The 27,036-nt window shown below is 45.4% G+C and overlaps 1 protein-coding gene across 1 annotated transcript in view; it reads right to left on the bottom strand.

The window, feature by feature from the left end:
- Positions 1–3,703: 3,703 nt before the first annotated feature.
- The window catches only part of LOC120921804, a 45,337-nt gene continuing 22,004 nt past the window's right edge, over positions 3,704–27,036 (bottom strand). The window contains exon 7 of the mRNA XM_040334306.1: positions 3,704–3,769. Coding sequence (XP_040190240.1) covers positions 3,704–3,769 — 66 coding nt within the window. The remainder of the gene's footprint in view (positions 3,770–27,036) is intronic.

Raw genomic sequence — 27,036 nt, 5'->3', positions numbered from 1 at the left:
TGTTGATCTGTGAAGAAAAGAAAATACATTAGATAGATAATACAATATAAATACACATGGCTTCTTCACCCTAACATTATATAAAGGCAATTATCTCCCAGCCCTTGTAGACAATCATGTAACCTCTTGAGATGTTTTCACTTACATACCAGTTTTCCATTTTTGATATTCAGTGAGATGCACCTAATCAATTTGTGTGTAGGACATAGTGGTGTCCGTGTCAATTCGCTGCATCATCCCAAGTTTGCAGAGCTGTGCAGGAAGGTGTAGTACTTTACTGTACTCTGACCAGGGCGGAGCTGAGTGTCCTCCCCAGGCCGGGCGGCCAGAATACAAAGGGATTCCCCTCTACACATCAAGCATTGTAAAGGGGAATCTCCACAAGATTTTATCCGCTTGGTGGCATGGCGCATCCACTTGGTCCCTGGAGAAAATCTAAAGGTGTAATAGACACCTAAGTGCTGACCGACCACCACTAACTAATCTACCTCATCATGACTGACTGACTGTCGCAAATATGGAAGATCAGTTGCACTTGCAAGTAGAAAAACATATTAGCTATACCAGCTATTAACATTACACACACCAAAGAGAAGCCATTCAAGCCATTGCATTAGGGATGACCTAATAAAAAGTTGTTTAATAAAATATTGCCGGCTACTACATTTTAAAGTTGATAATTTTGTATGGCCACTTGGCCACTGATTGAATAAGCCCCACACCTGTTCTAGGCTAGGTAGGTTACTCACTCCTGGTCTAGGCTAGGTAGGTTACTCACTCCAGGTCTAGGCTAGGAGGTATAAAAGAGAATTTACAATTACTGAGCCTTCCATATCCTGGCAGCTGGTGCTTCATCTGCTCCCCTCTGATACTGCAGTGGTGGTCTGGTCTCTCCCTGAGCTTTTAAGACCTATGCAGGTCTTAATAATAATAACTTCAGAAGCCCTAGACCAGGGGTGTCAAACTGGCGGCCCTCCAGCTGTTGCAAAACTACAAGTCCCATGAGGCATTGCAAGGCTAACAGTTACAAGCATGACTCTCACAGGCAGAGGCATGATGGGACTTGTAGTTTCGGAACAGCTGGAGGGCCGCCAGTTTGACACCCCAGCCCTAGACCATTTAAGTGGAGTTGAGAAAGGGTGCATGAAAATGTGTACGACCAGTGACCACTGGGGATCCAAGGATCAGTATGTCTAAAACTTCTCAAACAAAACCACTAGACAAAATTGAGCAGTTAAATAAGAACTCCAGGATACATGTAAAATAAAAATATATCACTAAACTAAACAGCCTTCCCTATGTGCATTGCAAAACAATACACGGCGGAGTCTGAACTAGAGCCTAAAGACTCAGACTTTTTATAGATATTTGACTGCACAAAGATCTACGAGGTCACAAGGTCATTTACAATTTTTTGCTTTAGATCAGGGGTCTCCAAACTTTTTTAAAAAAAGGGCATCTGTAAGGATAAATATGGCCTAAGGGTTGGTGGGCACTGGGGCAATAGAAGGTGTAATGCCCCTCTTAGTAGGAGGAATAATATCCCATCAGTGGAGGAAATAGTGCCCCATTGTTGGTGCCAGTGGAAGTAATAGTGTCCAAGGGATGGATAAAGGCTAGCAAGGGGCCACATCTAGCCCTCGGGCCACAGTTTGGAGACCCCTGCTTTAGAGATGCCAAAGGTGAGGCACCAGACATCATGAGGAAAGTGTTAATGCATGCATCAGGGGCATGCCAGAGATTGAACATGTCCAGGGACTGCCAGCCAATAGCTGGAGATTATTGTCTGACACACCCCCTCCGGCCAGCTGTGTTATTCACGATGACAGTGATTGGCTCAGACTGGGAATCTGAACTGCAGCAAGAAGGTGGCGTGATCAGGGAAGTGACGTTGAGGGTTTAACAAGCACAGGTAATGCCAACAGGAAGACTGGAATCAGCTGCAGAGGGGGACTAATAAATAATTAATAATGGCAGCTCAACCGAAGCTTTGGCGAAGAAATCACAACCATTTCTAGACAAGGTATGCCGTCAGCATTTCATATTTAAAATACTATATTTGCCTGGAAAATACAAAAACAAGTTATACTACTTACCCCCTGGACCTGACACGCCTGGCTGTTGGACACCATCTTGAGTATCCCCAGCAGCCTCTCCAGGGCAGATCTCCTCCACCTCCTGCTCAGCCTCAGTAGCTGTTGATTATGAATAATATAGAAAAGAACTTTACAATCTGCAGTGTACAACAATCCCACACATAGTACAAGAACATTGAAAGATGTACGGTATGATCAATGATCATCACTCCGCAGCTGATACCAGCAAGATTATACGAATTTACATGTGGGCGTTGCCGCCTCAGCCTCCTCCTCCTGCGTCTCCCCCTCTGACTGGATGGCACCTATTTATTTAATAAAGGAGAAATGTTGAACGTTACAATGTTCAATCTTCAAAGAAACAATAATACTGTATAAAATGTATTATATTATCTCTATTACCATGGGCAATACAGGTCAGTGGTCACTAATGTTTATCTACAAGGCATTCACCATTTAGAAAAAATCAGTTAAAAAAAAAAAGGTACTTACCTGTCCTGGTTCCAGCGACCACCACTGAAAAGGCGCCTCAGTTCAGACCGCAACGTTTTGTCAAATTGCGTAAGTTACACGTTATCTGACAGAGCGTCGCAGAGGCTCTACCTGAGGCTGTCAGTGCTTGGGCGAGAAGCAATGGACACTGAAATTGACAACGGAAGGCTGGACAAATGGAAAAGGACCCACTGTATAGTCAGTCGCTAGTACCAGTGGTGGCCCATCCATAGGGGGCACCCGGGCGCTGCCCCCCCCCCTCCTGTAGTCCAAAAAAAAAACGGGCCCTTTAAGAATGTTTATTTTCCTTAAAATGTATTTTTTACTTATACTAACTGCAGTGATGGCGGTCCGTCTATTGCATGAATGTATGGTATTGTTGCCAGCTGCCGCTGGTCAATTCAGATGGCCGGACCTTGGGCATCGGCTACCTGAATAACGGTAGCTGGTTGGCTGTGTGGAAGTGCCTATCAGAGCACAGCGTCAACAATGGGCACAGAGGCGACAAAGGGCACAGTGGCATCAATGGGTACAGTGGTGACAATGAGCACAGTGGCGACAATTAAAGGGCACAGTGACATGCACAGTGGCAACAATGGGCACAGTGGTGACAATGGGCACAGTGGCAACAATTAAAGGGCACAGTGACATGCACAGTGGCAACAATGGGCACAGTGGTGACAATGGGCACAGTGGCAACAACAATTAAAGTGCACAGTGACATGCACAGTGGCAACAATGGGCACAGTGGCAACAACAATTAAAGTGCACAGTGGCAACAATGGGCACAGTGACTGCGTTTGATGGCATGGCACAGTGGTGATAATTGATGGCACAGTGGCTGCATTTGATAGGCATTTTTTGTTTGTTTGCGCCCCCCAAAAAAGTTGAGCACCAGCCGCCACTGACGACTAGTACACTACTAGTACACTACTTACTGCTTGATGATGAAGTGGAGGACTCCTGCTCCTCCGCCCTCCGCTCAAACACAACATGGTAAATGTCCGATGCTTGACAAAAAAAATGTCCTGCGCACAATGCACTCCTGAGACCAACCTTGATGAGCCTGCAGCTGGGTGATCTCATCCTCCCCTATCCCAGCTAATAGCTCTGCCTCATGTGGGGGGAGAGACACCTGCTTTCATCGGCGCCCCGGCTGCCTGCGTTTGCGCACAATGGAACTGCAAAACAAAAAGAGAAGAGACACGGGTTCCATAATTAAACTACAATTGTAATCTGAAAATGACATCAACACAGGAAACAAATGTAGAATGAAACAATGCAAATGGAATTTTTGGATTAGGCGCACTTTTTCATGTAGCACAAGATTTGCAAAAAAAGCTCCATATGTGGTGGGAAAAAGGGCGTGAATTTGATTTGGGTATTACATCACAGGAGCGTGCAATTGTGTCAGTTAAAGCTGCAGCACGCTAAATATAAATACAAGAAGGTGGCCTGGTCAGAAAGGGGGCGTAATCTACAGGTGGTCAAGTGTAACTTTAAAGCACTTACTGCTCAGATTAGTGATAAACTAAGAACAAATAAAATAACTGTCATGAAAATATTCCTCTTACAATGATCGTGGCGAATATATTTAACCACTAGCGCCTGCACTATTGTCAAATGACAGCTACAGCACAGACCCCAATTGCCAGGAGGATATCAATATATGTCCTCCCCTTTGCGTGCGCCCCAAGTGCCCCCTGAAGGGCGCGCTGTGATCACTGGTCCGAGTAAGGGGCCCGGTCCATGTGATCAGCTATCAGCCAATGACAGCTGATCACATGATCAAAACAAAGCTTGGTAATCTTTTTTTTTTCTCCTCGCGGTCACAGCATGAGGAAAAAAAAAGCGCTCACTGGCTGTTGAGTAAGGGACATCGATCCCCAGTGGAAGAGGCAATTCTGCCTCAGTGGACACAAGTACCACCTGCCAGTGCCCCCTGCCAATGCCCACAGTGACCACCAGTGCCACCTGTCAGTGCTATACTACCACCTATCAATGCCAATCACTGCCACCTAGCAATGCCCACCAGTGGTGCCAGTCAGTGCCTCATCAGTGCCACCTAGCAGTGCGCATCATTGTCACCCATCACTGACACCTATCAGTGCCACCTATTAGTGCCAATTCTCAGTGCCCACCAGTTCCACCTATCAATGCCCTTCAGTGCCACCTCTGAGTGCCCACCAGTGCCGCCTTATTGGTGCCCACCAGTGCCGCCTTACCAGTGCCCAATCAGTGCAGTCCATCAGTGCCGCCTTATCGGTGCCCATCAGTGCAGCCCATGGGTGCCCATCAGTGCCACCTATCGGTGCCAATTGGTGCAGCCTTATCAGCGTACATCAATGAAGTGATCAAATACCACCAAAAGACAGCTCTATTTGTGGGGGAAAAAAGGTCTTCAATTTTGTTTTGGAGACACACGCAATTTTCAGTTAAAGCGACGCAGTGCCAAAACGCATAAAAGTGGCACGGTCATTTGGCAGCCAAATCCTCTGGGGCTGAACTGGTTAAAATGTAAAAAAATAAATCAGACACGTTACTTACCGTTTTATGACACTGAATTTTTTTTACGACAGGCAGTCGGGTCACGCCGATGGCGATACATCGCCTCTACTTTTTTGGAGATCTCCTCCCACTTCTTCAACTTCCACTCCGGACTGGTCTCCCTGGAGCGGGGGCCACACAGCTGCATCCAGCAAGGAAACGTTTCCTTTACAAGGACCTGGAACTCAATATGAGTCCATGTAATGTTACGCTTCCTGCTGGTTGCAGAATGTGCCCCCCTCCTGCGCCGCTTTTTGGGTGATGGAGGGGCTGGGGAATCTGCTGCAGTACTAGGCCCAGGAACCTCCATGGGGTCTAAATGGCTCATATCATCGCATGCCGCCATATTGGACATGTTGGAGCCGGAGATGGAGAAACGAATGTGAAACTAAGTCGGCTAGGTTAGGAATTGAACGACGAAGATTCGACAAAGCATCGAAAATCGCTGAATCTGTCATTGAAGGCTTATGGTGTATATCGAAAGTGCTAAGCAAATTCGACGGAGAAGATACACTCGTACATTTTTAATTCTCCGCCCATAGGCTATAGAAAAATTCTAATGCTGGTTGACTACTAATAATAAATAATAATAATATAATTATTATTTATTATTATTATTACTAGTCATACAACATTAGAATTCTTGTAGGCAGAATATTCGACCGGAAATGTACGATTCGGCGTAAAATTTCGATGTTCCGTAGAATATTTTTTGACCATTCGACAGAAACCAAGTATAATATCTGGATTTTCGGACGAAAGCTATTCCCAACGAAAAACGAAATAAATCAAAACGACTTCGGGAGTAACTAAATAAATTTATTTTTCGGACGAAAACGAAATTACGAAACAAAATATTTCAGTGTGCACATTTAAATAGGCACATGTATGAGCTTTAAATATTGATAAAACAATGTTTTTTAATAATTAGGTTAATGTATATTGTTTGGTGGGAATGTAACTTTATTATTTTATTAATATGTGGTGTATAATGTGTGCTGATTCGTGTTCAACTTTTTCTGTATTTTTCACGTCCTCATACTGTAATCCCGCTACATCACGCGGGATTACAGTGAGAAAAGCAGTTCTCAGGAGTTTCCAGCCGTTTGTAGATCGCTCTTCATCTCAACATGAGAATCGATCTACAAAGCTTCATAAACAGGCACTCAGAGGAGAGCGATCTCCCCTGAGAATGCCTGAGAACTGAATAGCGGTATTTTACCGCACTTTCATAAAAGGACACCTATGAGACGTTTCTCTGGGCTGCAGTTCCTCTGATCTCCACAAGATGGTGATCTCACTTCTACCATAGAGAGAAGAAGTCTCTATGGAAGACAGGAAGTGATGGTCAGGGATAGACAGGAAGTTACGGGTGAGAGGTGAGTCGGGAGGAAGTAGTGAGGAGACATCTTTGGAATCGGCAGCAGAGGAGGTAATAAGATCTTATCTTCTATTTACACCCAGTAACCCCCGTCATGTCCGTCCTCTTCCTCCATAGTCACTGTGACGTCTTTTATCTCCAGCAGATGATAATACACACATATATAGTGTGGAGACTTAGATTAACCCCTTCAGGGTCACAACATTCCCCCACTTACAAGGCCGGAACATTCTCTTCATTTCAGTTTATACTAACAGATTATACGATAATACGGGTTGGGTTTTTTTTTTTTTTAGAGGTGGACTTATGATACTTGTTTTTGATTTTATAATCTTTATGGAGGAGGAAATAACTATTCCTGATGCATAGTTGCCAACATTTGAAAAAAAAGTCCAGGGACACTTTGCAGCACAGCTATTAATTAATTACCACACTCACTTCCCCGAAGCTCCACCCACTCCACATAATCTTCGCCTACTTATCAGATTATAGCAGGGGTCTCAAACTCAAATTACCTGAGGGTTACAAGAAAAGTTTTCATATGCCATGGGGGGCCGCATGCAAACTTTCAAACTTAAAAAACAACAGTACTGGTGTCAGCGAACGCATTATTACCACCAGCGCTGCTGTAAGCGGCCGCATTTTTACCCCCAGCACTGGTGTCAGTGGATGCATTATTAACCCTGACCACTACACTGCACACCGACCACTGCACTACACGATGACCACTACACTGCACACTGACCACTACACACTGACCACTCACCATCAGGGCACAGCACATTAGGTCACAGAGCCCAGCACATTAGGGTACAGGGCACAGCGCACATCAGGGCACAGGACACGGCACGACAGGGCACAGGACCCGGCACATCAGGGTACAGAGCCCGGCACATCAGGGTACAGAGCCCGGCACATCAGGGTACAGAGTCCAGCACATCAGGGTACAGAGCCCGGCACATCAGGGTACATGGGGCACATCAGAGCACAATCGGGGCACATCAGGGTACATGGGGCGCATCAGAGCTCATCGGAGCACATCAGGGTACATGGGGCACATTCAGGGTACAAACAGGGTACATGAGGGCATGTACATGGGGCACATCGGGGTACATGGGGGGCACAATCGGGGTACAATCAGGGTACATGGGGCACATTAAGGCACATGGGGAACATGAGGTCACAATCGGGGTACATGGGGAACAAACAGAGCACATGGGGCACAATCAGTGTACAGAGACTGCAGACGTGGTACAGGAGATGGTCAGAGAGTGTGCGGACATAATTGGGCTGAAATTGCACAGAATGCACAGCGTGTTCCTGTGTTTTTCAGTGTGAACCTGGACCTGTGACCTGGAACCCACACTTTGCTAACTTGCCTGGAAAGGGGCATTAGTATGGGCACCTGGAGCAATTTGCCACATCTCTTCTGGGATGCCAAGGGCCACCCCCTCTGTGGCAGACAGCAGCTTTAATTTGGGGGGAGGAATATGTGCTAAGGGGGTGGATTTCATATCCAAGCCCCCTTGCAGCATACATCAAAGTGCCCCCTAGAACATATCCTTTCCCCCAAAATTACTCACAGTAAACTGTAACCCGTAGGCATGACCCCCTCCCTCCCCCTCTGGAAGGCTCACTTACTTTGCATCAGGACATGTGTCATCTTGTCAGACGAGCAGCTTTTCTCGGCAGCAGCGTGGTGAGCCTCCTTCTCCTCCCCTCTCCTCCTCTGTGTACACAGGAAACGTCACACAGCAGGAGAAGGAGGGGGGCGGGCTCAGTTCACTCCATCTCACTCTGCAGTGTGTGTCAGGACCAGGCAGCCGGGGACTGCAGGGAGATGTATAAACAAACATACTGCCGCACCTGCCTTCCCCACTAGCCGGGACAAGTCCCGGCAGGCTAAATTAGCCGGGACTAGGTCCTATTTCACGGGACTGTCCCTTTAAAAACGGGACAGTTGGCAAGTATGCTGATGTCTGTGAAGGTTCAACACAAGGGATGTGTCTGGATGGTGACTTTATCTTTATAAGTATCGGGTGATGTCACTGTCTATTTCCCTATGTAGGAGTATTTAGAAGGACACAAGGATCTCTACAAGGACGTCATGATGGACAATCAGCCGCCCCTCACATCACCGGGTAAGAGGAGACTTTATTGTAAAGGAGAGAGCAGTAAGGAGGCTCCACCTAGATCCCCCATCATCTGATAAACACATAGAAACAATGGATTCAGTCAGTGTGTGTGTTTCCTACAGATGGGTCCAGTAATGGGAACCCACCAGAGAGATGTCCCCGTCCTCTGTATTCCCGGGATTCCACACAGGAAGGTCACACCATCCCCCACCATCATCAGGTAGATGAGGAACAATCACTGATAGTATCATTAGGATCTGTACATTATCGGCATTGTTACCATTGATGTCATTTTTATTCTATATTCAGAGTGGAAACCTGAGAGATCCTAAAGTTGAGGTTAAAGAAGAGATAAAAGAGGAGGATGGGGTGATGGAGGAGGAACACACCATCCCCCACCATCATCAGGTAGATGATGAACAATTATTGGTAGTTATGATTTATACACAAACATGTTTATTATAATGAATGTTTTATTATATATTCAGAGTGGAAACCTCGGGGAAGATAATATTGATGTTAAAGAAGAGTATAAAGAGGAGGATGAGGAGTATGGAGTGATGGAGGAGTTTTCAGAAGGACACAAGGATATGATGGAGCCACCTAATACCAGGAACCCACCAGAGAGATGTCCCCGTCCTCTGTATTCCCGGGATTCCACACAGGACGGTCACACCATCCCCCACTGTTACAAGGTCGGTGGGGCGGAGCATCTAGAACATGGACTGGTGGAGATGATGTGTGGATTTTGTATGTAAGTTTATATCTTACAGATGATATTCTCTCTCATTCTCTTGGTTTAGAGTGGAGATCCAATCGATATAGAATTTGAGGTGAAATCAGAAGAAGAAGAGACGTATGTGAGGGATGATCAGCAGTCTATGGAGGAGGATGGAATAACGGGGACATTTATAGAGGAGGACACTCCTACAGAGATTAGCACAGGTGGGTCATTAACACTAAATCCATTCCTCCACCCATACTGCTCACTGATTGGTCCAGAGTAGGGCGGGGACTGGGTGATATCAGCCTGTAATCCCCTGGTCACTTTCCTGATCTGTGTTCCCCATCCTGTATTCCTGTATTTCTCTGGGATAATCTTCCTTCTCTGTGCTGCAGACACAATTTATGTCTCTAGACTGGATTTATGGAGATTCTGGGGTTCAGCTGGCAGCAAAATGTTGATTTTCACCATAGGGTTTACTTGACCTAGACACCTGGGGTATGTACCTTGGGTCTTCTGCCCCATGCCCGGGTCTAGTGAGATCTCTGACAGAACAATTCTCCCGTGTTACTTGCTCTGTTATTTGCTGGCTGTGCCGGGTGGAGGGATATGTCTGTATAGTCTCAGACCCAAGTCACTGAGTGCAGTCTCAGGAGATGGGAGGCAGCGGTGTGGGATCTCTGCATCTTGTCTCCAGTAAACATTTCATCCACCACTGATTACTGAACTTCAATATCATGAGTTCTGACCCCTGCACTATATACTCTATGTTGTACATTACATACTCCTGACCCCTGCACTATATACTCTATGTTGTACATTACATACTCCTGACCCCTGCACTATATACTCTATGTTGTACATTAGGGATGAGCTTCGTATTCGAGTCAAACTCATGTTCGACTCAAACATCGTATGTTAGATTGTTCGTCGAAATACGAACAAAACGGGTCGTTCGCGCCAAATTCGAGTTACGTTTCACAGACCATAATTCACTGCGCCATCGCTGGCTGATGATTGGCCAAGCATGCACTATGACACGCATGCTTGGCCAATCACAGCGCGCAAAAAACACGGAGCCATAATTGGCCAAAGCCAGGGTGGCTTTGGCCAATTATGGCTCAGGGGGTTTAGTACACGCCCCACACTATAAAAGGCCGCCTGCAGGGCGGCCTTGTGTAGTGTGTTGCGGCAGTTAACAGGGAACAGAGAGCGTGTCATTTTTTGCAGGTAGATAGAGCAGGCAGGCTAGTCAGTTAATGTTACAGTGTGTAGAGGATATATATACATCCCAGGTGTTGTACATATATTTATACACTGTATAGTTTAGCTAGATCAGTTCTTCCTAATTTACTAGCAGGCAGGTGATTGTGCTATTTACAGACGTTATCACAGACATACTATAAACACCCAGCAGGTACGATATTTAAAGGAATTTTTCATTTTTTTATTTTTATTTATTTAAGCATCATTAAAATCACTGCTCCTGAAAAAACGACTGTTTTTAAAACTTTTTTTCCATTGATACATGTTCCCTGAGGCAAGACTGGGTTCTCAAAGACGTTTTACGACAATAACTTGCATATTAGGATTTAAAATGAGCACTTTTGAATTCGAACATTCGAGTCCCATAGACGTCAAAGGGGTTCTAAATGTTTGCGCGAACGTTCGGTCCATTCGCAGGTTCTGGTGTGAACCGAACAGGGGGGTGTTCGGCTCATCCCTATTGTACATTACATACTCCTGACCCCTGCATGATTAACTCTATGTTGTACATTATACTCCTGACCCCTGCACTATATACTCTATGTTGTACATTACATAACTCCTGACCCCTGCACTATATACTCTATGTTGTACATTGCATACTCTTTATTATCTCTGAACAAGAACAGTTGGAGAGCCGGTTTAGGGCCAGGACACATTTGAGTAGATGTAATGACAATTGGCAGACTACAAAACTTCTATAGGTAGACTGCTATACAGTGGAAGGCCTCCAGCCGGACACCACTTCTGTATAGGTAGGACCGCTGTCTCCTATGGTAACAAATCTTGTTACAGTCACTAACGCTAGTTCTACATAACTCTTGGTAACACAGAATAGTTCTCTTCTTCTCACACAGTCTCTCACTGCAGATCTTCTCTCCCTGAGCTCCCGGTCTCTCACTAGTAGGGATGAGATTTATGTTCGGGTCGAACATGAGTTCCACTTGAACATAGGCTGTTCACCGTTCATCGAAAGACGAACATTATGGGGCGTTCGCGCCAAATTCGAGCACCGCGTCACGCACCATAATGCACTGCTGTATGATGATTGGCCAAAGCATGCACTATGACCCGCATACTTTGGCCAATCCCAGCACTGTCAGCAAAGAGAGCCATAATTGGCCAAAGGCAGGGTGCAGGGTGCCTTTGGCCAATCATGACTCAGGGGGACTAAGTCCACGCCCCACACTATATAAGGTCGCATGCACGTCGGCCCTGTGTAGTGTGTTGTTGGCGTGGACAGAGACAGAGTGTCATTTAGATTGAGCAGGCAGGTGATTCAGTGAGCTGCAGTGCATTTAGTATAAATATATATATACAGTCTCCTACACACACATATTTATATATATATATCCACTGCATCCAGTGTAGCCAGATCTGACTGCAGGCCGTTCCTGGTGTACTTTTTCTAATATACTTTCAGGCAGGCAGGTGATTCAGTGAGCTGCAGTTCAATAAATTATATATATATATATGAATGAATGAATGAATGAAAAACTTATAAAGCGCGGCGCATGCGAACTGAATCGCTTCTGGGCGCTAGTTGTTCGTGTCTCATGTCATCAAAAGAGCAGAGTTTTGATTCGTCTTCTGAAAGTCAGGTGGTTTTCCTCCAACCGAATGCTGGTTGGTAAAGCGTTCCATAGTCTAGGACCCTGAAAAGCAAACCTTCTTTCTCCTTTGGACTTGTATTTGGTTTTTGGTACCCTGACCAGATTTTGGTCGGTGGATCGCAGAACGCGATTCGAATTGTGAGGTTCTATCTTGTCGCAAAGATATTGCGGAGCCTTCCCATGGATGCACTTATGTGTCAGGCAGAGTGCTTTAAATGCAATTCTGTCTTTTACTGGCAGCCAGTGAAGGGTTCTCAACGAAGGTGAGATTGATTCCCATTTTTTTTTCCCAGTCACAAGTCTGGCGGCCGTATTCTGTACGACTTGCAGACGAGAGATTTGGTACTTTGGGAGTCCGAGGTAAAGGGCATTTGCATAGTCCAGTCTGGAATTCACGATTGTTCCCACCACGACTGCTACGTCTTCTTTGGGGATAAATGGAATAAGTCTGCGTAGTAGGCGCAACAGATGGTGCGCTCCGCTGACTACTGACCCTATTTGTGCGTCCATTGTCATGAAGGTGTCGAAGATGACCCCGAGACTTTTGACTTTGGAGCTAGGGGTGATGATTTGGCCCAGAATGGGCGGGGGTGTCCAGGTTGTTGCCAGTTGACTCTTTCGGCTGGCGTGAAACATAAGGAGTTCTGTTTTTGAACTGTTGAGTTTAAGATAACTCTTAGTCATCCAGTTTTCTATCAAAGAGAGACATTTCTCTAAACTGAGATGATGATCCTTTTTGTTGCAGATGCGAAAATACAGTTGCGTATCGTCTGCATAAGAGTGATAGAGTAGTTCTTGGCTACTGATAATATCAAAGAGAGGGCGAAGATAGATGTTGAAAAGCACCGGTGACAGGGGGGATCCTTGGGGGACTCCACATGACACCGTGCGCTTTTCCGACGTGAAACAACCCAATTTAACTGTTTGTGATCGGTTTTCAAGAAAGGAAGAAAACCATGGTAAATCACCTTCTGCGACTTCTGCTACCTTGGCTAGTCGCATCAGTAACAGTTTGTGGTCTACCGTGTCAAAGGCTGCGCTTAGGTCCAGCAGAACCAGGAGACAAGATTCTCCTTCGTCTGCGGCCTCGAGGGCATCGTCCCATATTTTGAGTAAGGCCGTTTCTGTCCCGTGTCCGGGACGGAAGCCTGATTGTAATGGATCCAGTAGATTGTGGGTATCTAGATGCTGTTGCAGCTGTTGTACCACTACTTTCTCCATTATCTTGGAGAGAACATTAAGGCCTGTTATGGGACGGCGGTGAGTTGGGTCCTTGGGATCCAGGTTAGGTTTTTTCAAGATGGGCTGGATTGTGCCCTCTTTCAACAGGGATGGCACTGTGCCTTCCTTAAATGACTGGTTTATAAGCTGTGTGATGGGTGGTGCCAGGATGTCGGCACATTCCTTCAGCAGTTTGGTGGGGATGATATCATTGGGCGATGTGCTGTTCCGCAAAGCACCAATGATATTTTTTGTGGTATCGATGGAGATCGGTTCCAGAGTGAACTTTGTTGATTGTAGAGCGTTTCTGTGGGTGTTTTGTGGTTGATTGACGGTGGGGTTGAGGGGGGTATTGTTTTGCATGATGCTTTCCCGGATTCTTTCAATTTTGTTGATGAAGAAATCCGATAGTTCATTGCAGAACTCTTGGGTGTCTGAGTTGGGGACTTCAAGACATCCTGGGTTCATGGTCTGGGTGACCATCTATATATATATATATGTATATATATATATACAGTCTCCTACATATATATATCCACTGCATCCAGTCTAGCCAAGCCTATCCTTTTTTTTTCAGCTTTGAGCCATAACAGGCAGAAGAGTTGGTGGAGTGGATAACAAAGCCGTCCTTATCCTCTGTCACCCCGGCTCAGAGTAGTTTGCCTGCCAATGCAGCTGCCACAGTGGCCTATTCCATCGGCTCCATGTCATCAGTCACTCCTTCCCTAGCCCCACCATCGTGCACAGAGGAGTCCCCCGAACTGTTCGACCACAGTGTCGGGTACATGCTGCAGGAGAATGAGCAGCGTTTTGAAGGCTCTGATGATGGGACCCAGGTTGAGGAAGGGAGTAACGTGAGCCTAGAGAGAGGGGGTGCCCAAGAAGGACAAGAAACTGGCAGTCATGTTCCCCCGGCTGTAGCATACTGCCAAGTTTGCTCCAGTGAGGAGGAGGGAGAGGATGATGGGGTCACTGACTCTACTTGGGTGCCTGATAGAAGAGAGGAGGAGGAGGAACATCTCCAATGAGGCAGAATGCCTTCCAGGGGGCAGCTTAAGGGCAGCACACCATATTGCATCACACTGCAGAGCTAAGCATGTGCAGGGCGCTGCTGACTCTCCGCGTATTTTGAAAAGTTCTTTGGTGTGGGCCTTTTTTGACACATGTGCAACAGATCGCACCGTTGCTGTTTGCAACATTATGTCTGAAGCGTATCAAGTATGGCCAAAACAGCAACCGCTTGGGCACCACATGCTTGACCAGACATATGACGACCTCCCATGCAGTCTGTTGGCAAGCGTACCTAAAAGACCCACATGAAAGAAGAAGGCGGACCTCTCCTTGCTCCTTATCAGCTGGGATCTCCAACCCCACTATAACCTCAGTCCTCTCAGAAACCTGCACTGAGAGGAATGAAGGTGTAGAATTAGGTGTCCCAACATCCGATTGTAGCAGGCAAATTTCCCTACCCCTGTTGCTATATTGTAGAAAGAAATATGGTCCCAGCCATCCACATGCTCAGCGTCTGAATGCTAGCTTGGCTAAATTGCTAGCCCTGCAACTGCTGCCTTTTCAGCTGGTAGACTCTGCCCCCTTTTGTGAATTTGTGGAATGTGCGGTACCCCAGTGGCAGGTTCCCAAACTCCATTTCTTTTCACGGAAGACCGTTCCGGCTCTCTACCAGCGTGTGGAAGGCAATGTCTTGGCCTTGTTTGACAGAGTGAAAAATATGGAGTAATGCCTGGATCAACCGATTATAAATACCTTACCTTAGTATATATAAATCTACATATAGTTCAGTGCATCTATCCAAGTCTCAGTCACAATACTATGTCAATGCAGTTCTGATGGCCTAGAAAAATCTAGCAAAAAAGTGAGAAAATAAAGTTCTCTCAAAGTAGACAAAAACAGACCACTATGGATGGTACAATGAACTTTAATCATAGAAAAACACACATCAATAGTTCATCAAAAAGGGGTGACAGATAGATGGATTGGTTTACACAAATAAAAAATAAGACAACGTTGTCTAATTCGTTTAAAAACAGGGGAATCGCAGCTGAGCCAGAGCTTGCACAATATGCAATTGAGCTACTGGCCTGTCCTGCATCCAACGCACATTCAGTGCTGCTGGAGGCTTTGTAACCGATCACAGAGTGCGCCTGTCCACAGACTCTGTTGATCGGCTCACCTTCATAAAAATGAATCAGTCTTGGATCACCAGCTACCAAGCACCTGATGCTGATGTAACCAATTGATTTTTCTATGGATGTGGGATCCCTTGAAGACTGCCTATGCTGAGTGACTATGCTATTATGCTGAGTGACTATCCTATTCCTTCTCAATGTTCATGTTGATAGCTTCTAAGAATATTTTTGTTTCAGGGCACTACCACCACCGCCTAAGGCCCAATTTTTCTGCCCCTGTTAATTACAATTTTTGATCTAATATTTCACAGCAGGGCCCGTTCCTGCACCCACCAAGAGTAACGGGTGAGGGCTTACAGTGTTCTGGTACCACCAACACCTAAGGCACAATTTTCCCCTACTTTCAAACATCCGACTTACAAACGACTCCTACTTACAAACGGAGGGAGACAACAGGAAGTGAGAGGAAATCTTCCCCTAGGAAGGGAAATTCTCTCCTGTAGGAGTTAATATGGGAAAAGGTGTCTCCTCTCCACTGATGCTTTATCACCAATCCTTGTTTCCCTAATAACCCCAAATTTTCTAAATCCAATTGTCATTGGGACAGAAAGTGAGGTGAAATCTTCTGAACACGGGGCACAGACGGCAAAACAAATGTTACAGGGGTGATAACCCTTCCCTATGTTTCCCAAAAAGCTTAAAAATGTATTTTTTTTGGCTGGAGCTACACTTTCAAAATGTACCAGTTCCAAATTACAAACAGATTCAACTTAAGAACAAACCTCCAGTCCCTGTCTTGTTTGTAACACGGGGACCGCCTGTATACTGCTGTTCAGAGTATATAGAGCCTGTGGGCACTTTTGATTTTTCACGTTCGGGCCCCAAAAACTTTAACGGTGTTCGAATGTTCACACAAACTTTCGATCCATTCGCTTGTTCTGCTGCAAACCGAACCGGGAGGTGTTAGGCTCCTCCCTACTCACTGGACTTCCAGATTCAGTGGCCACTGAATCTCCTGAGCTCTTCTACAGCTAACCCGCTGTATATTCCTCAAGCGTCACCCCCGCTATCCTGCTGGGCCCCTGGCTTGGCACCTTCTGAAGCTTTCCCACTTCTTCACTGTCCCGGGCTGGTGAGAAGATTGCTCTGGTAATGGCTCCAGCTTACTAACTGTAGTCTCCGGTAACAAGGTGGATGGTCCCTTAGTGGCGACAGCTTCCCCTCCACCTCCGACCACAACTGGTTCCCCGTTCGGCTGAATCTTTACTCTCGGTTGGAATCCAATCCTGCACTGCCAACCCTGCACTGATTCTCTTGCTCCTGGATAGGCCTCAGGCTTCCGGCCTAAGAACCGGGGCGACATAACACACGTCCACCCAGACAGCTGTCCAGGTGGCACAGAACCCCGATCACCTGACTCACCCCAAATAGGCTCTCCCAGCAGGCCAAGGGACCAAAGAAACCCCTGCCAATTGGCTGAGGCACCCCATCCATTCATAATCCGACCTTGCTACACCCTTGTCTATCTAGTGCCACCTAGTGACAGAAGAGAAAAGGTACAGCCATCCAAAGTTAGAGAGGAATCAGTAGATCTCCTAACAATAAGCAAGGATAACTACCACCTGGTGAACTCAATTTATTAGCCACCCTTCCTAAACACCAGGGTGCTACATGTTCATTACATACTCCTGACCACTGCACTATATACTCTGTGTTGTACATTACATACTCCTGACCCCTGCACTATATACTCTATGTAGTACATTACATACTCATGACCCCTGCACTATATACTCTATATTGTACATTACATACTCCTGACCCCTGCAGTATATTCCCTATGTTGTACATTACATACTCCTGACCCTCGTCCTATAATCCCCTCATCACTGTCACTCCTATAAAAGACAGTTCTCGTTGTTTCCTCACTCTCTGACTAAGGTCCATGAATAAAGAAATGATCTGGTAGGAGATCAGAGGACCCATTTACCAGTTACCTTGAGGGGGGAATTGTAAGATCCTCAGAGACAAAGCTGCCTGATGTGGGCAGAGTCCTGGTTTAGGGGAACCAATCAGCTCATGTCTAGTAATAATCTTTGTATTTCTATTTTAGTAGATGGACGGGAGATGAGGAAAACCTCAGAGGATTGTCTCACTTTGTCTCCAGACTGTAAAGTAGAAGATGAGGACATCACACAGTATAGTCCAGGAGAAAACCCGACTACCTCAAATGTCCATCCGGCACCACAAAGTGTAGATGGACCATCGTATTCCTTTTATCCTGAGGAACCTCAGACTGTGCGGGACGGTGCCGGACCATCGTATTCCTCTTATCCTGAGGAACCTCAGACTGTGCGGGATGGTGCCGGACCATCGTATTCCTCTTATCCTGAGGAACCTCAGACTGTGCAGGACTGTGCCGGACCATCGTATTCCTCTTATCCTGAGAAACCTCAGACTGTGCAGGACGGTGCCGGACCATCGTATTCCTCTTATCCTGAGGATCCTCAGACTGTGCGGGACGGTGCCGGACCATCGTATTCCTCTTATCCTGAGGAACCTCAGACTGTGAGGGACGGTGCTGGAGCATTGTATTCCTCTTGTCCTGAGGAACCTCAGACTGTGCGGGACGGTGCTGTCTTTCCAACACATAAGAGATTTCCATGTCCTGAGTGCGGGAAATGTTTTTCAATGAAGTCCAGTCTTTCCAAACATCAGAGATTTCACACGGGGGAGAAGCCTTTTTCCTGTCCTGAGTGCGGGAAATGTTTTTCAGAGAAGTCCAGTCTTTCCAAACATCAGAGATCTCACACGGGGGAGAAGCCTTTTTCATGTTCTGAGTGCGGGAAATGTTTTTCAGAGAAGTCCCATCTTTACAGACATCAGAGATCTCACACGGGGGAGAAGCCGTTTTCCTGTTCTGAGTGCGGGAAATGTTTTTTACAGAAGTCTGATCTTTCCAAACATCAGAGATTACACACGGGGGAGAAGCCTTTTTCCTGTTCTGAGTGCGGAAAATGTTTTTTAATGAAGTCCAGTCTTTCCACACATCAGAGATGTCACACGGGGGAGAAGCCTTTTTCCTGTCCTGAGTGCGGGAAATGTTTTTCAGATAAGTCCAGTCTTTCCAAACATCAGAGATCTCACATGGGGGAGAAGCCTTTTTCCTGTTCTGAGTGCGGGAAATGTTTTTCAATGAAGCACAGTCTTTCCAAACATCAGAGATCTCACACGGGGGAGAAGCCTTTTTCCTGTTCTGAGTGCGGGAAATGTTTTTCAATGAAGTCCAAGCTTTCCACACATCAGAGATCTCACACGGGGGAGAAGCCGTATTCCTGTTCTGAGTGCGGGAAATGTTTTTCAGATAAGTCCTATCTTTACACACATCAGAGATATCACACGGGGGAGAAGCCGTATTCCTGTTCTGAGTGCGGGAAATGTTTTTTAGTGAAGTCAATCTTTCAGCACATCAGAGATCTCACATGGGGGAGAAGCCTTTTTCATGTCCTGAGTGTGGGAAATGTTTTTCAGGGAAGTCCAGTCTTTCCACACATCAGAGATCTCACACGGGGGAGAAGCCGTATTCCTGTTCTGAGTGTGGGAAATGTTTTTCACAAAAGTCCGATCTTTCCACACATCAGAGATCTCACACGGGGGAGAAGCCTTTTTCCTGTTCTGAGTGCGGGAAATGTTTTTCACTGAAGTCCAGTCTTTCCACACATCGGAGATCACACACGGGGGAGAAGCCTTTTTCCTGTTCTGAGTGCGGGAAATGTTTTTCAGAGAAGTCCGATCTTTCCACACATCAGAGATCACACATGGGGGAGAAGCTGTATTGCTGTTCTGAGTGCGGGAAATGTTTTTCAAAAAAGTCCAATTTTAACAAGCATCAAAGATCTCACACGGGGGAGAAGCCTTTTTCCTGTCGTGAGTGCGGGAAATGTTTTTCAGTGAAGTCCAATCTTTCCACACATCAGAGATCACACACGAGGGAGAAGCCGTATTCCTGTCCTGAGTGAGGGAAATGCTCCTCACTGAAGTCCTGTCTTCCTGTACATCAGGGGTCCCACACAACCCCTCGAGGTGTATTAGTGAGTGCGGGAAATGTCTTGTATATGAATGTTGCTGGACATGTGGGGAAGAAGCACACCCTGATATACGGGTGAAACTCGAAAAATTTGAATATGGCGAAAAAGTTCATTTATTTCACTAATGCAACTTAAAAGGCGAGACTAATATATGAGAGAGACTCATTACATGCAAAGCAAGAGGGTTCAAGCCGTGATTTGTCATCATTGTGATGATTGTGGCTTCCAGCTCATGAAAACCCCAAATCCACAATCTCAGAAAATTCCAATATTCCATGCAATCAATAAAACACGGATTGTACAGAGAAGGATATCGCACCTCTGAAAAGTAGAAGCTGCATATTAATTGTGTGAAAATAGTGCAGCGCTGCGTATCTATAAATCTTATAGAAACAAATAATTATACATTTCATAAAACTATTTATGAAAAAAGAAATAAATGATAAAAAAACAGTTCATATGGAGGTTTCCAAAGCTGTCACCGCTGTGAAAAATCCGATTTAAATGGATCTAATATTCAGTGCGCACCCCCACCTGCTAAAATGCATGCTCACCTCAAGGTTGAGTATAAAACTCATAGACAGATCACTCCTCGTGTCCGATCACGATCCGTCCACTTTACCAATGGTAGTAATTCCTACAGTCTCCAGACTGCACCTCTGTGTGGGGAATCAACGTATAAATTGTCTCCAAACACCACCTTCCTCCATTCACTTATTAATAATCAATTCCACTTCTATATCCCGGGGGGAAGGACATGAAAGAAAAAACACAAGTACCATAGTGCTCTCTGCTTCTGAATTTATTATAAAAGACCCCCCTAAAAAGTTACACAGGAACAAAAATTGTCTCTGGACAGCCGCACTCTGAACAAATTGTCGCCTTTATTAAAAGAAGGACAGCACTACAAGTCACAGCAAAATAAAACCCGACTGCTGATGCGTTTCGCACTGAAACTAGTGCTTAGTCATAGCTAGAGTCCCCTAAAAAGTTACACTTACAAGAAATAACAATAAAAACAGCAAGTATCAAATCACCAGCTCATTCACCGCCGATCTAGACCCACGGCGCTTCGCCTGACATCACAGATAGGGCTCCTCCCTTCTAAACGCGTGTCGGCCTCTCGTTGGCCTTCGTCAGTAGATGGGTGGGTCAAATGAGGTGAAACCTTATATACCTGCCTGTTGCCTAGGCAACCCTTCAGGCATCACCACAGTGTGTGAGGACACGCCCTCTTCCTGTGACTACAGAGCTCACATTCATAGAGCTGGAGAGCGTGTCACCCGAATCTGCAAACCAGCAGGGCGCTCTCACTCGATCACACCGCTGAGCTCCGTGGTAATGTCCCGTTACAATCTAATCTCCACATGAGTGTGCGATGTATCGCCATATACATACAATAAAAAAACAAGTGTAAAATAAAATGAAAATATGTTCCTATGTATATCTTTATCTACCGGGACAAATTCTATCTTTATTAGGACCTCGTTGTCCATTCATTAAAAATTATTATAGAAAACATAAATATGTATGAATCAATCACATATATGAAAAATCAATTGTACACCGATCCTAAAAAATAATAATAATATATAAAACTACGGCTTGTCCAGGATTTGAACACGGGACCTCTCGCACCCCGAACGAGAATCGTACCCCTAGACCAACGAGCCGAGTTACCCCTCCCACATTTCATGCGCTTATATCACTTTATAAACATATTACAATCATTAATAAAATCTAATGTGAATGTCGATCGGCGGTGAGTGAGCTGGTGATCTGATACTTGCTGTTTTTATTGTAAGTGTAACTTTTTATAATAAATTCAGAAGCAGAGAGCACTATGGTACTTGTGTTTTTTCTTTCATGTCCTTCACCCCGGGATATAAAAGTGGAATTGATTATTAACCACTTAAAGACCGGGCCTGTTTTTCAGACTTGGTGCTTTCAAGATTAAACAGTTTTTTTTTTGCAAGAAAATTACTTAAAACCCCCAAACATAATATATATTTTTTTCTAACACCCTAGAGAATAAAATGGTGGTGATTGTTAAGGTGTTCCTCGTACACAAATTTCCCCTTAATATCCGTGTTTATTTTCTCCTTTTCCCCCATTTTCTATGGTGTGATCTTTTCTACAATACTTTGTTATAATAATGGAACACGTTGTGTATTGTATTGTATGACATTTTCCTGACCAATCGCATTTCTACCTTTTTACTATTTCCTGATTCTATGACTGTAATCTGTTTAAAAGTAAAAATTATAATAAAAAAAAGTTGTGTGGGTCGGTGGAATGAGAAGAATTGCTGGTGGTGTTGTCACCTGTCACAGCCGTCACACCTGGTTTCCCGGCCAATGCACCAGATAAATGTTGCAGCAAAACGGCTCTTTGAGTTCTGGGAAACCAGGAATGGACTCTGGACACGGACTCCATGAAAACAAACCTTTTATTTCACCAGGGAAAGGAGCGACTCACGCCAGGATGCCAAGTGGCCTCTTATAGGCGTTTACAACATATAGATTTCCTCTTGTATAGACATTCCTTTGAACTTCGTAAAACATCTAAAAGCTTGTTAGCGAGTGACATCTGCGGCTTCTCAGTTATCTGTCTAATTTATCATCTATGAAGCCCAATCAGGATAACTGAACCACTTCCCGGCCATAATTTTGCTATAGGCCAGGTGGGAAGTGGTTAAAAGTCTTCACAGGTCATCAGGTTAAAAGTAACCCTGAATAATGGGCCTAGAGTGCAGTGGTCAGGAGTATATCATATACAGGGGTCAGGAGTATATCATATACAGGTGTCAGGAGTATATCATATACAGAGGTCAGTAGTATATCATATACAGTGGTCAGGAGTATATCATATACAGTGTTCAGGAGTATATCATATACAGAGGTCAGGGTCTTCTACTGACATTAATTAGAGAGAAAAGTCTCTCCTGTACGGTTCTCTCCTTGACATATCGTAGAATGAAGCCGTATTGTTCTTTCAGTGTCATCATCCCGTGTTCTGTCCATTTCCACACCGACACCAACATCTCCTCCACCATCCCGCTGTATTTGTTGTCTCACCATGTTTCCAATGATGGAGATCCAGAGACTGACCGGAGTCTTCTTCTCCATGTCACCAGACCACCTCTTCCTCTACTTTTGGGGTGCTGGGCCTTTCTATGACTACTCAGGACCCCCAACCTCTTCTATATGTAGCACTACCCCCAAAGGAGCTGTTGGTTTAGATTTGGGCCTGGCATTACCTTACTGTTCACCACACTCGTCCCTCTTGAAGAGTTATTCACAAATGTCCGCACCAACAATTAATTTATTTTTCTTCAAGGGTTTTATTAAACAAGGTTCAACAGAGGGGTGGAGGGATAGGGGAGATTCAGGTACCTTGCTTGTGGATCACGGGTACAGTCTTAGATCCAGAGGACAAATCGGTTCCGCACTGGATTCAGCAACTACCGGATAGGCCTCTCTCACTGACCTAGCATTCGGTGCAAAGCTTGTTCAAAGTCTCTGCCACAGACGTGATGAGTGTCGTTGAGTCGTCACACAGTCCTCTGCCACAAGATCATGCAACCACACACTCTGCAAAGCTCCAAAGAAAGCACACAGTCCACGGTGCCAGGATCTTTCAGCCAGGCCGGCAGCACAGTGAGGTAAATTGGCCAGGATGCGTCTTCCAATTGAGCCCCCAATTGTTCGGCTTTATCCCGCAGGCAAGACAGCACAGGACCACCCCTGGATCACTAGGCCCCAGAAACTCCTGGGCCTACTCTCAGTTGCGGAGCCTCGGGCCAGCAGGCCCCGAGACTGGAAAAATACTGCTAATGCATCCCTGAGGCCAGGAGGGCCATTCAGTCAGGATCGGAAGACCCCGCCTGAACAGGGCCCGCCCCTCAAGCACCCTCCCCAGAATGCACAGCAGGCAGACCACGCCCACTGGGCTGCTTCTGGGAAGAAGGCACTCAATACACCCAGCCCATTGCCGTTCCGACCTTGACTCCTGGTGACAGCGACACCCACAGTCAAGTGGAAGATGTGCAACACAGCTGAACTAGAACAGAAACCCACAATTTGGCATAATATTCTGAGCCAACTACAGCTCAGATAACTAAATTTACAAAATAGTGCCTACTCAACAGGAGCTACATATAGGATTGTGAAAATTTCCATTCGATTTACTAAGAAGCTGAAGAAGATGTCCATGATGTAGCTGAGGGTTACATATAGTATGAGCAGCATCACCCTTCACTCTGTCACCAAGACCTAGTCTGGCAATGCCCAGAATAATACCAATTAGTCTCTGACCAATCTCACGGTTTGGATGGAATTTCTCCTTATATCAGTGGTCAGTGTAGTGGTCCCTTACATTGGTGAACAATGGGAGAAGGACCCTCTTATATGTCATCAGTGGGAAGACTGCCCCCCTTACAGATCATTGATGTCAATTGTTACTGAGAGACAGAAATTGTCCATTGCTCAAGGAAGCCCTAGAACCCTTTGGAGGAACCGGGCTGCAGGTCCTCTTAGCTTCACAAGGTGGTGATCTCACTTCTACCATAGAGAAAGGAAGTCTCTATGGAAGACAGGAAATTATGTTAGGAACAGACAGGAAGTAACGGGTGAGAGGTGAGTCGGGAGAAAGTAGCAAGGTTGCGACTAGTTCCCATCCTGCAGATTCACCAGGTCAATTCTGAGGATGGGAACTAGCCTGCTCACTGTGAACATGCTAGTTCCCATACCACAGAATAACCTATTTACCCCCTAGTGGTCAGGTCATATAGAGGGATGGGAACTAGACGGTTCACAATGAGGGAGCTAGTTCCCATTCTGCAAAATGAACTTTCTTCATTATTACCATACAGGTCATTTAGAGGGATGGGAACTAGACAGTTCACTATGAAGGAGCTAGTTCCCATCCCACTAAATGACCTTTCTTCATTATTACCATACAGGTCATTTAGAGGGATGGGAAGTAGACGGCTCACTATGAAGGAGCTAGTTCCTATCCCACTAAATGACCTTTTTTCATTATTACCATATAGGTCATTTAGAGGGATGGGAACTAGACGGTTCACTATGAGGGAGCTAGTTCCCATCCCACTAAATGACCTTTCTTCATTATTACCATACAGGTCATTTAGAGGGATGGGAACTAGACGGTTCACTATGATGGAGCTAGTTCCCATCCTGCAGATTCACCAGGTCAATTCTGAGGATGGGGACTAGCCTGCTCACTGTGAACAGGCTAGTTCCCATCCCACAGAATAACCTTTTTGCCCCCTAGTGGTCAGGTCATATAGAGGGATGGTAACTAGACGGTTCACTATGAAGGAGCTAGTTCCTATCCCGCTAAATGACCTTTCTTCATAATTACCATACAGGTCATATAGAGGGATGGGAACTAGACGGCTCACTATGAAGGAGCTAGTTACTATCCCGCTAAATGACCTTTCTTCATTATTACCATACAGGTCATTTAGAGGGATGGGAACTGGCCAGTTCACTATGAAGGAGCTAGTTCCCATCCCGCTAAATGACATTTCTTCATTATTACCATACAGGTCATTTAGAGGGATGGGAACTAGACAGTTCACTGTGAGGGAGCTAGTTCCCATCCTGCAGATTCACCTGGTCAATTCTGAGGATGGAAACTAGCCTGCTCACTGTGAACAGGCTAGTTCCCATCCCACAGAATAACCTTTTTGCCCCCTAGTGGTCAGGTTATGTATAAGGATGGGAACTAGACAGTTCACAATGAAGGAGCTAGTTCCCATCCTGCAGATTCACCTGGTCAATTTTGAGGATGGGAACTAGCCTGCTCACTGTGAAAAGGCTAGTTCCCATCCCACAGAATAACCTTTTTGCCCCCTAGTGGTCAGGTCATATAGAGGGATGGGAACTAGACGGCACACTATAAAGGAGCTAGTTCCCATCCCGCTAAATGACCTTTCTTCATTATTACCATACAGGTCATAGTCATATAGAGGGATGGGAACTAGACAGTTCACTATGAGGGAGCTAGTTCCTATCCCGCTAAATGACCTTTCTTCATTATTACCATACAGGTCATATAGAGAGATTGGAACTAGCAGGTCATTTAGCAGGATGTGACCTAGCTCCCTCATAGTGAACCGTCTAGTTCCCATCTCTCTATATGACCTGTATGGTAATGGGATGGGAAATAGACAGTTAATTATCAAGGAGCTAGCTCTTTTTTGATATATATGTACCTTTAAGTATTTGGATTATTAGTATACGGGAATGTTAAACCGGAGGTTCACCCTCAAAATGAACTTTTTGCTAACCTATCTGCAGCCTTAATAAAGGCTTATAGCGTTGTAATTTTTTTTTAAATGTGTACACTTACCTGTCTTCAGCCTCACTTCTGGATCTTTTTCCTTGCGGGGAGTGGGCGTGTCGCTCCTTTTCCCCGACAGGGAGCTCTGCGCAATGTCTCCTGGGAGTGAGTGTTGATCCTCCCAAGAGACGCTCTGTGCTCGAGGCATAGATGATTGACGTGCGGGCAAAGCACGTCACGCCTTCCAAAAACATCCGAGGGGGACTCTGCTCTATACGGCGCCTGGCGTGTAGAGCTGACTGCGCAGGCGCCGTAAAGTGCCGAGTCCCATCTCGGATATCTTCGGAAGGCGCGACGCGCCCCACCCGCACGTCAATCACCTATGCCTCGTCTTAGGAATGCCTACTCCCGGGGAGCGAGAACCCGGAAGCTGGGTGAAAAGAACGGAAAAAAACGTAAGTACAGCGGAAAAAAAAAATCCAGCATACTGTTGATGTCAGCAGTATGCTGGAAGTAACGGTATATAGATGTTTTAGGGTGAACCCCCGCTTTAAGAACAGACTTAGTGGTACTAACTTCACAATTCCTCATTATAGTTCTTCCACTCCAAAATACAAAGCCACGGTTTCCAGTAATTTAAAACTTTTTTATTTTTTGAAGGATTTGTACGCATGATTTAAAATATTAGTTCTAAATCTATATCTTTTTAAAATTGCAACTGAATATAATTGTATATATTATCAATGAATCTAAGATTTTTTTTTCTGTTTCCCTTTATCATGGTCTCCTGCTTTAATTTTGAAATAATTTTCCCTCCCCATCTATTAGACAAACTGGGGCTTTATAATGTTGCATACAGACGGTTGGACATTCCGACAACAAAACCGTGGATTTTTTTCAAAAAGGATGTTGGCTCAAACTTGTGTTGCACACACACGGTCACACAAATGTTGTTGGAAATTCCAAAAGTCAAGAACGCTGTGATGTACAACACGTATGACGAGCCGAGAAAAATGA

The sequence above is a fragment of the Rana temporaria genome (assembly GCF_905171775.1).
Source record: "Rana temporaria chromosome 4 unlocalized genomic scaffold, aRanTem1.1 chr4v, whole genome shotgun sequence".
NCBI classification, from domain to species: domain Eukaryota; kingdom Metazoa; phylum Chordata; class Amphibia; order Anura; family Ranidae; genus Rana; species Rana temporaria.
The sequence above is the reverse complement of the archived record's forward strand: the minus strand, read 5'-3'. Positions and strand labels throughout refer to the sequence as shown.